Consider the following 16158-nt stretch of genomic DNA (forward strand, 5'->3'; position numbering starts at 1 on the left):
CTCAAGGAAACCTGCCTGTCTCTGTAGACTCCACCTCTGGGGACAGGGCACAGTAAATAATAACAAACGCAGCAGCTCTGCAGACGCAAACGACTCTGTCTGACAGCTTTGAAGAGAGCAGTGGATCTCCCAACACGGAGGTTGAGATCTGAGAAGGGGCAGACTCCCTGCTCAAGTGGGTCCCTGACCCCTGAGTAGCCTAACTGGGAGACATCCCCCACTAGGGGCAGTCTGACACCCCACACCTCACAGGGTGGAGTACACCCCTGAGAGGAAGCTTCCAAAGCAAGAATCAGACAGGTACACTCGCTGTTCAGAAATATACTATCTTCTGCAGCCTCTGCTGCTGATACCCAGGCAAACAGGGTCTGGAGTGGACCTCAAGCAATCTCCTACAGCTACAACCTACAGCTGAGGATCCTGACTGTTAGAAGGAAAGCTTTCAAACAGGAAGGACACCTACACCAAAACCCCATCAGTACATCACCATCATCAAAGACCAGAGGCAGATAAAACCACAAAGATGGGGAAAAAGCAGGGCAGAAAAGCTGGGAATTCAAAAAATAAGAGCGCATCTCCCCCGGCAAAGGAGCGCAGCTCATCGCCAGCAACGGATCAAAGCTGGACGGAGAATGACTTCGACGAGATGAGAGAAGAAGGCTTCAGTCCATCAAATTTCTCAGAGCTAAAGGAGGAATTACGTACCCAGCACAAAGAAACTAAAAATCTTGAAAAAAAAGTGGAAGAATTGATGGCTAGAGTAATTAATGCAGAGAAGCTCACAAACGAAATGAAAGAGACGAAAACCATGGCACGAGAAATACGTGACAAATGCACAAGCTTCAGTAACCGACTCGATCAACTGGAAGAAAGAATGTCAGCGATTGAGGATCAAATGAATGAAATGAAGCGAGAAGAGAAACCAAAAGAAAAAAGAAGAAAAAGAAATGAACAAAGCCTGCAAGAAGTATGGGATTATGTAAAAAGACCAAATCTACGTCTGATTGGGGTACCTGAAAGTGAGGGGGAAAATGGAACCAACTTGGAAAACACTCTTCAGGATATCATCCAGGAGAACTTCCCCAACCTAGTAGGGCAGGCCAACATTCAAATCCAGGAAATACAGAGAATGCCACAAAGATACTCCTCGAGAAGAGCAACTCCAAGACACATAATTGCCAGATTCACCAAAGTTGAAATGAAGGAAAAAATCTTAAGGGCAGCCAGAGAGAAAGGTCGGGTTACCCACAAAGGGAAGCCCATCAGACTAACAGCAGATCTCTCGGCAGAAACTCTTCAAGCCAGAAGAGAGTGGGGGCCAATATTCAACATTCTTAAAGAAAAGAATTTTAAACCCAGAATTTTATATCCAGCCAAACTAAGTTTCATAAGTGAAGGAGAAATAAAATCCTTTACAGATAAGCAAATGCTTAGAGATTTTGTCACCACTAGGCCTGCCTTACAAGAGACCCTGAAGGAAGCACTAAACATGGAAAGGAACAACTGGTACCAGCCATTGCAAAAACATGCCAAAATGTAAAGACCATCAAGGCTAGGAAGAAACTGCATCAACTAACGAGCAAAATAACCAGTTAATATCATAATGGCAGGATCAAGTTCACACATAACAATCTTAACCTTAAATGTAAATGGACTAAATGCTCCAATTAAAAGACACAGACTGGCAAACTGGATAAAGAGTCAAGACCCATCAGTCTGCTGTATTCAGGAGACCCATCTCACATGCAGAGACATACATAGGCTCAAAATAAAGGGATGGAGGAAGATCTTCCAAGCAAATGGAGAACAAAAAAAAGCGGGGGTTGCAATACTAGTCTCTGATAAAACAGACTTTAAACCATCAAAGATCAAAAGAGACAAAGAAGGCCATTACATAATGGTAAAGGGATCAATTCAACAGGAAGAGCTAACTATCCTAAATATATATGCACCCAATACAGGAGCACCCAGATTCATAAAGCAAGTCCTTAGAGACTTACAAAGAGACTTAGACTCCCATACAATAATAATGGGAGACTTCAACACCCCACTGTCAACATTAGACAGATCAACGAGACAGAAAGTTAACAAGGATATCCAGGAATTGAACTCATCTCTGCAGCAAGCAGACCTAATAGACATCTATAGAACTCTCCACCCCAAATCAACAGAATATACATTCTTCTCAGCACCACATCGTACTTACTCCAAAATTGACCACGTAATTGGAAGTAAAGCACTCCTCAGCAAATGTACAAGAACAGAAATTATAACAAACTGTCTCTCAGACCACAGTGCAATCAAATTAGAACTCAGGACTCAGAAACTCAATCAAAACCGCTCAACTACATGGAAACTGAACAACCTGCTCCTGAATGACTACTGGGTACATAACGAAATGAAGGCAGAAATAAAGATGTTCTTTGAAACCAATGAGAACAAAGATACAACATACCAGAATCTCTGGGACACATTTAAAGCAGTGTGTAGAGGGAAATTTATAGCACTAAATGCCCACAAGAGAAAGCAGGAAAGATCTAAAATTGACACTCTAACATCGCAATTAAAAGAACTAGAGAAGCAAGAGCAAACACATTCGAAAGCTAGCAGAAGGCAAGAAATAACTAAGATCAGAGCAGAACTGAAGGAGATAGAGACACAAAAAACCCTCCAAAAAATCAATGAATCCAGGAGTTGGTTTTTTGAAAAGATCAACAAAATTGACAGACCACTAGCAAGACTAATAAAGAAGAAAAGAGAGAAGAATCAAATCGACGCAATTAAAAATGATAAAGGGGATATCACCACCGACCCCACAGAAATACAAACTACCATCAGAGAATACTATAAACACCTCTACGCAAATAAACTGGAAAATCTAGAAGAAATGGATAATTTCCTGGACACTTACACTCTTCCAAGACTAAACCAGGAAGAAGTTGAATCCCTGAATAGACCAATAGTAGGCTCTGAAATTGAGGCAATAATTAATAGCCTACCAACCAAAAAAAGTCCAGGACCAGATGGATTCACAGCTGAATTCTACCAGAGGTACAAGGAGGAGCTGGTACCATTCCTTCTGAAACTATTCCAATCAATAGAAAAAGAGGGAATCCTCCCTAACTCATTTTATGAGGCCAACATCATCCTGATACCAAAGCCTGGCAGAGACACAACAAAAAAAGAGAATTTTAGACCAATATCCCTGATGAACATCGATGCAAAAATCCTCAATAAAATACTGGCAAACCGGATTCAGCAGCACATCAAAAAGCTTATCCACCATGATCAAGTGGGCTTCATCCCTGGGATGCAAGGCTGGTTCAACATTCGCAAATCAATAAACATAATCCAGCATATAAACAGAACCAAAGACAAGAACCACATGATTATCTCAATAGATGCAGAAAAGGCTTTTGACAAAATTCAACAGCCCTTCATGCTAAAAACGCTCAATAAATTCGGTATTGATGGAACGTACCTCAAAATAAGAAGAGCTATTTATGACAAACCCACAGCCAATATCATACTGAATGGGCAAAAACTGGAAAAATTCCCTTTGAAAACTGGCACAAGACAGGGATGCCCTCTCTCACCACTCCTATTCAACATAGTGTTGGAAGTTCTGGCTAGGGCAATCAGGCAAGAGAAAGAAATCAAGGGGATTCAGTTAGGAAAAGAAGAAGTCAAATTGTCCCTGTTTGCAGACGACATGATTGTATATTTAGAAAACCCCATTGTCTCAGCCCAAAATCTCCTTAAGCTGATAAGCAACTTCAGCAAAGTCTCAGGATACAAAATTAATGTGCAAAAATCACAAGCATTCTTATACACCAGTGACAGTCAAACAGAGAGCCAAATCAGGAATGAACTTCCATTCACAATTGCTTCAAAGAGAATAAAATACCTAGGAATCCAACTTACAAGGGATGTAAAGGACCTCTTCAAGGAGAACTACAAACCACTGCTCAGTGAAATAAAAGAGGACACAAACAAATGGAAGAACATACCATGCTCATGGATAGGAAGAATCAATATCGTGAAAATGGCCATACTGCCCAAGGTAATTTATAGATTCAATGCCATCCCCATCAAGCTACCAATGAGCTTCTTCACAGAATTGGAAAAAACTGCTTTAAAGTTCATATGGAACCAAAAAAGAGCCTGCATCTCCAAGACAATCCTAAGTCAAAAGAACAAAGCTGGAGGCATCACGCTACCTGACTTCAAACTATACTACAAGGCTACAGTAACCAAAACAGCATGGTACTGGTACCAAAACAGAGATATAGACCAATGGAACAGAACAGAGTCCTCAGAAATAATACCACACATCTACAGCCATCTGATCTTTGACAAACCTGAGAGAAACAAGAAATGGGGAAAGGATTCCCTATTTAATAAATGGTGCTGGGAAAATTGGCTAGCCATAAGTAGAAAGCTGAAACTGGATCCTTTCCTTACTCCTTATACGAAAATTAATTCAAGATGGATTAGAGACTTAAATGTTAGACCTAATACCATAAAAATCCTAGAGGAAAACCTAGGTAGTACCATTCAGGACATAGGCATGGGCAAAGACTTCATGTCTAAAACACCAAAAGCAACGGCAGCAAAAGCCAAAATTGACAAATGGGATCTCATTAAACTGAAGAGCTTCTGCACAGCAAAAGAAACTACCATCAGAGTGAACAGGCAACCTACAGAATGGGAGAAAATTTTTGCAATCTACTCATCTGACAAAGGGCTAATATCCAGAACCTACAAAGAACTCAAACAAATTTACAAGAAAAAAACAAACAACCCCATCAAAAAGTGGGCAAAGGATATGAACAGACATTTCTCAAAAGAAGACATTCATACAGCCAACAGACACATGAAAAAATGCTCATCATCACTGGCCATCAGAGAAATGCAAATCAAAACCACAATGAGATACCATCTCACACCAGTTAGAATGGCCATCATTAAAAAGTCAGGAAACAACAGGTGCTGGAGAGGATGTGGAGAAATAGGAACACTTTTACACTGTTGGTGGGAGTGTAAACTAGTTCAACCATTATGGAAAACAGTATGGCGATTCCTCAAGGATCTAGAACTAGATGTACCATATGACCCAGCCATCCCATTACTGGGTATATACCCAAAGGATTATAAATTATGCTGCTATAAAGACACATGCACACGTATGTTTATTGCAGCACTATTCACAATAGCAAAGACTTGGAATCAACCCAAATGTCCATCAGTGACAGATTGGATTAAGAAAATGTGGCACATATACACCATGGAATACTATGCAGCCATAAAAAAGGATGAGTTTGTGTCCTTTGTAGGGACATGGATGCAGCTGGAAAACATCATTCTCAGCAAACTATCACAAGAACAGAAAACCAAACACCGCATGTTCTCACTCATAGGCGGCAACTGAACAATGAGATCACTTGGACTCGGGAAGGGGAACATCACACACCGGGGCCTATGATGGGGAGGGGGGAGGGGGGAGGGATTGCATTGGGAGTTATACCTGATGTAAATGACGAGTTGATGGGTGCAGCACACCAACATGGCACAAGTATACATATGTAGCAAACCTGCATGTTGTGCACATGTACCCTACAACTTGAAGTCTAATAATAATAAATAAAAAAAAAAAAAAAAAAAAAAAAAAAAAAAACCAGCATGGTACTGGTACAAAAACAGATACACAAACTAATGAAGCCCTTCTTTATTTCTTGGTTATGGAACCCAAAACACCTATAACTATCTGATCTTCGACAAAGCCAACAACAACAAGCAATGGGGAAACGATTGCCTATTCAAAAAATGGTGCTGGGATAACTGGCTAGCCATATGCAAAAGATTGAAAATGGACTCTTACTTTTTACCATATATAAAAATCAACTAAAGATGGATTAAATTCTTAAAAGTAAAATCTAAAACTATAAAGACTGTAGAAGAAAACCTAGGAAATACCATTCCACACATAAGCCCAGGAAAAGACTTCATGACAAAGACTCGAAAAATATGTACAACAAAAACAATGACAACTGGGCCTAATTAAACTAAAGAGCTTCTGCACAGCAAAACAAACTATCAACAGAATAAACAGACAACCCATAGAACAGGATAAAATATTTGCAAACTATGTATCTGAGAAAGGTCTAATATTCAGAATCTATAAGGAACTCCAATCAACAAGTAAAAAACAACCCCATTAAAAAATGGGCAAGGACATGAACAGACACTTCTCAAAAGAAGACATACAAGCAGCCAACAAACATATGAAACATGCTCAATATAACTAATCAGTAGAGAAATGCAAATCAAAACCACAATGAGACAGCATCTCATACCAGTCAGAATGGCTGTTATTACAAAGTCAAAAAATAACACATGCCAGTGACATTGCAGAAAAAATGGAATCCTTATATACTGCTGGTAGGAATGTAATTCTTATATACTGCTGGTGGAAAGCAGTCTGGAGATTTCTCAAAGAACTGAAAATAGAACTACCATTCAATCCAACAACTCCATTACTGGGTATATGCCCGAAGATATAAATTATTCTACCACATGCACATGTCTTTACACATGCACACATGTTTATCACAACACTATTTACAATAACAAAGACACGAAATCAAGCTAGATGCCCATCAATGGTGAACTGGATAAAGAAAATATGGTACAGATATACTACAGAATACTAAGCAGCTATTTAAAAAAAAAAAAAATGAGAACGTGGCCTTTGCAGCAACAAAAGATGGAACTGAAGGCCATCATCTAAGTAAATTAATACAGGAACAGAAAACCAAACACCACATGTTCTCACTTCTAAGTGGAAGCTAAACATTCAGCACACATGGACACAGAAGAGAACAGTAGACACTGGGGCCTATTTGAGGGTAGAGGGTGAGAGGAGGGTGAGGACTAGAAAACTAACTACCAAATATTACACTGATTACCTGGGTGACAAAATTATCTGTACATCAACCCCTGTGACACACAATTTTCCCGCGTAACGAACCTGCACATGTACCCTTTGAATCTAAAATGAAAGTTGTGAAGAAAAAAAAGAAAATGGCCCCAAAAGACTTGCTCAATACAGTGCTGCCACAAACTTCTATCTGGTTTTTAAAAAAAAAAAATCCGCAAAGTGCCACAAAGTACAACAAAACAAGGTAAGCCTGTACATAAATGAATAAATATTAGCAATTAAATCCAATGAGATATAAAAAGGATAATGCATATCACAACAAAGTATTTTAGGCATACAAAAGTTGTTGAACATTCTGAAATCAATCTGTGTGAACTCTTGGGCCTAGAGGACAACAGTGGCCACCAAATTTCAAATGTCTCCACATAACCTCTAAGAAACAAACAAAAAACCAAGAGTGCAAATAAATCCATATATGACTCATATTTTCAGTACCACTAGGAAACAAAGATACCATGACCTTTGGATTATCTGTAAATAGAAAAACAAACCAAATTACAACAGCACTCCCAGGGCCCCCCATTACAGGCCAATGGATGTGGTGACCAGAGGAAGAAAAGCTTAAGAGATTCCTTGGTGGGTGGGGGAAGGAAGGAAAAATATATATATATGCACATATATATATATATATAGAGAGAGAGAGAGAGAGCGAGAGAGAGAGAGCGCGCAAATTGAACTTAAACCAACACAGGTTGGCATTTGATAGTTAAAAACAGGCTTTGGCCAGGCGTGGTGGCTCACGCCTATAATCCTGGCACTTTGGGAGGCCAAGGTGGGCAGATCACCTGAGGTCAGGAGTTCGAGAACAGCCTGACCAACATGGAGAAACCCCGTTTCTACTAAAAATACAAAATTAGCCGGGCGTGGTGGCGCATGCCTGTAATATCAGCTACCTGGGAGGCTAAGGCAGGAGAATCCCTTGAACCTGGGAGGCAGAGGTTGTGGTGAGCCGAGATTGTGCCATTGCCTGGCAACAAGAGTGAAACTCCATTTCAAAAAAATAAACATATAAATAAAATTTAAAAATAAAAAAAACAGGCTTTATAGACTCGAAAGTGAGAAAATAAAAAGTGGGAGCCTTGGTAAAGCCTTCCTACTGGGGAAAATCAGATATATAGAAAATGAGTGATACCTCTTCAAGATGTGGCAGTAAAAGGCCAAAGGGAAAGAAGAAAATGAGAAAAAGGTCAGGATCCTACAGAAATAAAAGAGAAACAAGACCCCAACCCATTCCCCATCATCATCATCCATAATGGAAATTGCAGAGAAGAGGGTGGAAACAACAGAAAGCAGGTTCTCAAAACTGGAACCCTGCCCTTGTAAGGAATGGGAATAGAAAAAAGCAGACCTGAGCCAGGTGCCATGGCTCACACTGAAGTCCTGGCTTTTTGGGAGGCTGAGGCAGGAAGATTGCTAGAGGCCAGGAGTTCAAGATGGTCTGCGCAACACAGTAAGACTCCTTCTCCAAAATATTTTTTAAAAGAAAAAGCAGACCTCTTCCACTCAACACCGTTAAAGATCAGAATAATAATTACCTTTGAAGAGGGGAGATGAGGAAGCTTCTAGGGTGCTGGCCAAATTCTGCTCCTTGATCTGGATGCCAGTCACATGGGAGTGTCACGTGTGTGAAAATACATTCAGCTATATGGTTACGATATTTACTTTTCTGTATATATACTATACTTCCGTTAAAAGTTTTTAAAAAACAGATATCATGCCTGTTCTCTAGAGAATTATCATCTAAGAAACATACAAGAGAACACACATGAACAACCAAAACAATCATTTTTGTTTTTTAAGGCCAGGGGAGAAAGGATAATAAACGGCACTGTTGGGCCATGACAGATAAGCAGAAGATAACATTTCAATGTGTTTTGTTTGTTTCTGCATAACATCCCTTCCTCGTTTTGATCCACTCTCCACATTCCATGGTTATGCTGTTCAGTTCATGCAGTTCATCAGGGATAGCTCTGTCCACCTTCCCAGGGACGACCAAATAACCTATGCCTAATCAGGTTACAAAGACAGAGGTGAAAGCTATGTGACGCATGCCAGGCCAATCCTCCCTGGGGCTTTCACTGGAGCTATGAGGGAAAATACCCTCTTCCTCCAGGATCCTGAGGACAAAGTCTTTGTAAACCTGGAGCTAGTCGGGGGTTATCTTTCATGCCATGAAGACAAAATCAAACAAGAGAAAGGGGATAGCAAGTACAGGGTGGGAACGGAGACAGGCAAATAAAAAGACAGACCTGTTGGCATTTCTTGAACACCTGAATTGAGCTATATGTAATCATTCATGTGGAATAAAACACTCTTTTTCAGATGGACTAAAACAATGTTTTCTATGTGAGCCTCTTTGAGTTGGTTAGATTTTTGCTACCTGGAGCTGAAAATCTAGTCTTAACACAAAACCTGAAGGAGAATTACCTGAGTATAGGATAATTTAAAAAGCAACTCTTTTCATCTGTGAATATCGAGAGCACAGAATCTAAAGTCTTCTCTCTGAACCTATGAAATAGTTCCTTCTGAGTTCACTGCATTAGTAACTGCTTTCTCCTATTGGCAGAAACTTCCTGGATCAATTAAAGAAAGGAAAAAACAGAATGCTGATGAGGAGGGAAGACAGAAGACTAAGTGGCATATTTAAATCATTTCACATCTCTTTTTAAAAATCTTAATTATAGTGTTTTAAAATGCTTCCTTCTAGCTGGTTTCAAAACAGTTAAGATCTGAAAAATTCTCAACTAAGGCAATTTATTAAATCATAGTGAAAAGTACACATTTTATTTTAAAACAGAAAAGGCTGCAGAAAATTTTCATGACATTCAGGTCACAGGTCACAACTGAAGGAAAAAATAAAATAAAATAACAAATATTTTGTATTTGTTTAATACTCCTCCCTATTGAAAAATAAGATCTCAACTTCCAGACGGAGACGGATAGAAGGCTCATACCTCAAAGCAGTCCCTCTTTCCCAACTATATTACAATGATAAACAAAATACATAAGAGATACCAAAAGGCACAACTGGGTTCAAACTTAAGATAAAGATCTCTGTGGCAAGTGGGATTTATCCTAGGAATTCCAGAGTGGTTCCCTATAAGAAAATCAATGTAATATACCACATTAATAGAACAAAGAAGAAAAAAAGCATGTGATTGTTTCAAGTGGTGTAGAAAAAGCATTTGTCAGAATCCAACTCCCTTGCAAGAGAACATACAGAAAACTAGGAATAGAATAGAACTTCTTCAACATGATAAAGGGCGTCTATGAAAAACCAACAACTAACATCATATTCCATGGTAAGACTGAAATCTTTCCCCCTAAGGTATCAGGAAAAGACAAGAATGTCTGCTTTCCCAATGTTCTTGTACATTGTACTGGAAGTTCTAGCCAGAGCATTAGGTGAGAAACAGAAATAAAAGCCATCCAAATTGAAAAGGAAGAAGGAAAACTACCTCTATTCTCAGAATTATAATCTTATACAGTTGCCCTTCAGTATCCACAGGGGATTGGTTCTAAGATCCCCTAAATACCAAAATTACATGACTTGCTTCCCTTTATCAAACCTGAACTTACTACCTTTTTCATATATCCATCTATTTCCAAAGCCAAAAACTTTATCCTTTGGGTTTCTAAATATTTGAATAACTCTTATTCATGGAATAAATCAATGGTCCAAGCTCCACATAAGGTCATGGTGTTTGAAATACATCTGGACATCCCTGACAGCCTAGCACACATCTACCCAAGAATAAACTATAAAAAAATGGTTTGGTACTGCTTATTATACCATTTACCAGAACGAAAATGTTTGCATCTCTTATCTGAGTACTAATATTAAAAATAGTCTCTCTGGTCAAAAATACCAATAAAATCTTCAAAGAAAAACTGGATATCAACAATATCCAGAAATATATTATGAAATTTCACTCATAATGTATGCAAGAGAAGAGAAGAGGAGGGGAAAGGAGGTAAAAGGGAATGAGAGGGGAACGGAGAAAATGAGAAAAGAAGAAAAGAAAAAGAGTGAGAAAGGCAGGGGGAAATAATGGGGCATTTTTTAAGTGGAGCATTAACATCAAGTTAAGTGAAAAGCAACAGGTATGACTATGGCAGCAAATCTACCAGATATTTTCAACAAGATATACAATACAAAATCATGGGTCATATTAGCATGCTATTAAGTTAACAGAAACATCTCTTCTTGAAGGGCCACTGCTCACTTTTCTTTTATATTTTTAGAAAATAACCATTTTATATTCCCTATTACAGGGCCAGGTACATATAAGAAATAAATACTTGTTGAACGATCAACTAGATGAATAGATGGCTGAGTGAAAACAAACAAATCGATAGAAGGAAAAATGACAAATACTCAAAATAAGAAAGTTTTCAAATATTCGACGATGGAGAGGATTTCCCACTTCTCCATTTTAAAATGCTAATCTAATTAGGGGGAACATGTGAGAGGTAGTACAGCACAATATGAAGAAGACAAGATTAAGGCTCAGAAAAGACCTAGATTAAAATCATAGCTCAACTTTTACTGGCTTGTGTCCTTGAGCAAATTGCTTAATTTATGTAAGTCTTAGTTTTCTCTACCTATAAACAGGGATCACAACATCCACCTTACAAAGACATCAAACCAGTACTTTTGGCACCTGGAACAAACTACACAAAACCAGCTCTCAAATCAACTCTGTAATTCATAATGTAGCCCACAGATGGGTGTTACTAACAATGCTCGCCATCTGGTAGCTTCCTGTTTTAAATAATTATTCTTGCTAACTAGGTGCCAAGCTTTTAGAATCATTATATTAAATGTTTGCACCCTCTAAATGTTGGTGTCCTTAGACAAAGTCCAGTATGGCCAGTCATAGTTCAACTTACAGGGTTCTTTTGAAGATTAAAAATAATGTAAGAAAAATACCTTATACAGTGACAGGCATGTAATAAATTACTTAAACATTTTATTAATACCTTTATGTAATCCATTTGTCACTTTATATTATCACAACGACTCCAATAAGCCCACACATAGATTAATCATATCAGCCACTTTCAGTAATACATAAACAAGATGGACAGGAAAGTGTGATATATATTGCAATATCCTTTTCAAAAATTCAAGTTGATTCCTTCAACTCTGACTTTTGGATTTTCTGTCTTAAATCCATAAAGACCTGAGAATTTAGAAGAGTAGACAGTACTTTCATTCCAAGAACCATTTCTAAAAGAGAGTAAGTGAAGTGTCAGGTTCACAGAGAATTCAAAGTTACCACTATCAGGGTATACTTATTCTCTGCCGGATGGGCAAAGAGAGCTGTTGCTATTGTGTTTTGCATGTGGTCTCAGCTGTGCAAATACCAGTTAAATAAGAAAAACATCAAGCCATCTTTACCAGACCTACTAACAACCCAGATAAACTTCTTTAGGATGAATAGTTTAGTTACAAAATAACAAAATTTGCCAACCCACAAGAATCTTTGTATAAAGCACTACTTAGCTCCGAAAGATTATTTTCTCTGAATTATCAGATATCCAGAAATACACTTTTTATTATAAGGCATGCCAATCCATGCCAATAAAGGTCACAAGAACAAATGTTACGAAGAGTTCAATTTAAATGATTCATAGGTTTTACTGGCTATAGAGATATTTAACTAGTAGTTTTGTCACCCTAGAACAAACTTCACCCAAGGAAACATCTCTTCTGAGCATAAAGGTCAAATCGAGCTCACAACTAGAGCCCCCGGTTTCCCCAGAAATTGAAGGATAATGTCCATATGTCTGTCAGATCGTGACTAGTATGCTAGTACAGAATCCATGGACTGGAAGCACTGTCCTGACCTTACATTTGACACAGGGTCAAATGTGTAACCAGGAGGACTGAAACAAAGGTTCTTTTACATACCGGTTAAAAATTAGATTTCTATGATTGTGGTTCCCATAGTTTGTCTGAATAAAAATTGATCACATTATGAATCAACAATAAAAGACTAAAATCAAGTTAGTCAGTTATTAACTTCTGGAATTGTGACATATTAACAACAGAAACCAATCCAGAGCAGGAATGGATATTATATTGTGGTTTCAAAAAGACAAACATGCATTAAATAGGAGATATATGTTTAAATGGTAATGTTCCTTACGATAGCAGTCTAGTAGGTTTGGTATCAAGTTCGAGTGGAGAAATAATTCACCACCATAATCAGCAAAGTAACTAACCAAATGACACATTATTTGTTATTTTCTGACATGCAACTATAATTCTCATTCTGAAGCACAGATTTTTATTTTTCTGGTGCCATCAAGTGGTAACATTATGAAATGTTCTAAGATTAAATGCAAATAACTTAGAAAAATGTCACACTGACCACACAATTAAACACCAGTGATGTTTTAGCACATAATTATCTGAAAAGAAACGGAAAAATGTCAGAGTGGAATTTTTTATAACTCATACCGATTTTAAACTCCCAACCTAAAATAAGAGTTAAGGCAAAGAATAAAAATGAATAATCTTTAAGACCAGAATGCTCCACTAGCAAACAAAAAACCCAACAGATGGCCGGGTGCGATGGCTCACGCCTGTAATCCCAGCACTGTGGGAGGCCGAGGCAGGCAGATCACCTAAGGTCAGTAGTTCGAGACCAGCCTGGCAAACAAAGTGAAACCCTGTCTCTACTAAAAATACAAAAATTAGTTGGGCATGGTGGCACACACACGTAGTCCCAGCTACTAGGGAGGCTGAGGCAGGAGAATCACTTGAACCCCGGAGGCAGAGGCTGCAGCGAGCTGAGATCACACCACTGCCCTCCCGCCTAGGTGACAGAATGAAAGTGTATCTCAAAAAAAAAAAACCAAAAACCTAACATTATAAAACCATTTGAAAAATAAAATTAGGATGAAAATGATCTTTCCATCAAAGCAGGAAAACAAGTAACTTCAAAATTAGATTATCAATTAGAAACCTTAAAAGTGATAGCTATTATATAATCATATCAAGATGACAAAATTAATGAGAAATGAATTTAGAATCAATTATTTGAAACTGTGTTAACAAGTTCCAAATAGTTATATCAGCAACTTCAGTAAGACAATAACTAGTGAAAAAAGAAACAAGACTCCAGCTCCTCTTATTGCTATACACACAAAACATTAATAGCTGTTTGATCCTCAGGCCCACCAAAATTAAGTAGCAATTGTGAAATCTGAATTCCCAGTAGAAGATGGCAAATTGAACACATTTCTTCAGCTATTCTCCCTTCAGAAACTCTATTAACATGGCAGTCAAAAAAATTATTTAAGACAAAACCCCATAAGGACAAATAAGCTGAGAAGGTAACAGCGACAAAATTTTAGAATATAAAAGCTGCCATGGGAATGTAATTTAAAAAAAAAAAAAAAGGTAGATGGATGAGAGGTTACTAAAAGAAAATCAAGAGAGTTGCCTGATTTACATGGCATGGTAAAACTCTCCAAAAATTCAGGAATTGGTGGCATCAGGAAGTGGGCGTGAAACCTAAAAATAAGAGAAATGGTCAAAATCCTGGTTAAGAAGCAGTTAGGACCCTCCATAAACAGGCAGGTACACCATTTTATAAAACTGAAAGTCTATACTCCAGAAATTACAAAAGGCTTCTGGACTACAGGATACTAGGCATAATGAGAAGTACTGTAGTTAAAAAATGTTAGCAATACAGGAGACTGATCATCTGAATGGTACTGACAAATCCAAGACCACAGAACAATGAAAATGATGATTTTTCTGTAAATGAAACCACTGGAAGAATGTCAGTATCAATCTTTGAATACTGCACCTAAAAAGTCTTGTAACTAAACACAGAATGCTTCATTCTGCTTCTATAAGGAAAAATTTAAGGGTTAAAACAATAGCTAATACTTCAAAAAAGTAAGTTCTATATATAGATGTTCAGTTACATTCAGCTCTACATGTCCCACATCACCTCCATTAATTAAATGAGAATTTACTACAACTACAGACAACAGAATAGTAGGCAAACCCAAGAACCTTTTATGCTCTTAGTTTAAAAATCCATTTCATTTTGTCTCTTCAGGTCATCAAGAATCTCTGTGAATTACTCCTGAGAGAGATGAAGGCCAGTAAAATACTGCCTTTTCAAGTCAGAAAAGAAAGATTATTATTCATACAAGAGACTTTGAGACATGTTGACTTTTTTTTTAATCCTGTTTTTGTGGATTAATTGATTAAAAATAGAGGGTTAAGCACCTCCAATAATGTCTAACATCTCATGGAACTTAAAGTATATACCCATACATAGGTCTTTTAAGCTTCAGTAATTTCTCATTTTCAGTATTATTTCCATAAGACTAAACAGAAGATATATGTAGGTAATTTTTTCCCATGTACCAACAAAAGAGCATGCCAAAACATATTAATATACATAAAATCATACCTTGAACACCTTCTAGGAGTAAATCAACTCCCTTCCTATAAAAATCAGAAGCAGCTTCATAGTCATCTTCTTCTTCCTTTTTTAAAGCCAGCTTTATTAATTCTCCTGCTTTCTCCAAATAATCTCTCTTGCCAAGCCTGGGTTTTAAACTGCCAGGAAAGAGGCTACGACTTTCCCGTTCTTCTTCTGTTTTGCTCTGTTCACTGTCAGAAGCAACAGCCCCTAGTGCTGAAGAATCCGAAGAAAGATTGAGACCAAAAGTTCTAATGGGAGAATTTTGATTGGAAGCCATTCCATCATCTAATTCAGCAAGAGAATCCACATCAACAGTAAGAGATATCAGATCACTGTCACTGGAGAAGCCTAGAAATATGATCACAATAGTAAACAGATATTAAATTGAGAATCAGCCAAACGAATACAAATCACACTAATTATTCATTTTTCGTATTATCCAAGTCAATTTGGAAGGCTGTAATTTACTGATGGAAGTCAGTGTCTAGCAATTTGTTTCGGCTTAGTCCATTCACTTTACTGTCTCTCTGTAACTCTGGAAGACAACTTCTTGCCTTAATCATCAAACTAAAATTGAAGACAAATCTTTATCTAGTTTGGTTGCCAAAAAGAACCTTTACCACAAGATCCCGTAAGCTATTTACAGAAAACTGCTGCCTGTACACACAGTTGCTATAAATAATAGCATTTTGATAAAGG

The 16158-nt window shown here is 37.8% G+C and overlaps 1 protein-coding gene across 17 annotated transcripts in view; it reads right to left on the reverse strand.

Moving 5' to 3' along the window:
* RPS6KC1 (ribosomal protein S6 kinase C1) overlaps positions 1–16158 on the reverse strand; it is a 217618-nt gene that overhangs the window by 127291 nt on the left and 74169 nt on the right. For 14 of the 17 annotated variants that reach the window (XM_007988470.3, XM_007988471.3, XM_007988469.3 and 11 more), the window contains one exon: positions 15445–15807. The exons of the other annotated variants lie outside the window; for them this stretch is intronic. In XM_007988470.3, the coding sequence (XP_007986661.2) occupies positions 15445–15807 (363 nt within the window). The remainder of the gene's footprint in view (positions 1–15444; positions 15808–16158) is intronic. 17 annotated transcript variants of the gene reach the window in all.

This window comes from Chlorocebus sabaeus, chromosome 25 (genome assembly GCF_047675955.1).
Source record: "Chlorocebus sabaeus isolate Y175 chromosome 25, mChlSab1.0.hap1, whole genome shotgun sequence".
NCBI lineage: Eukaryota > Metazoa > Chordata > Mammalia > Primates > Cercopithecidae > Chlorocebus > Chlorocebus sabaeus.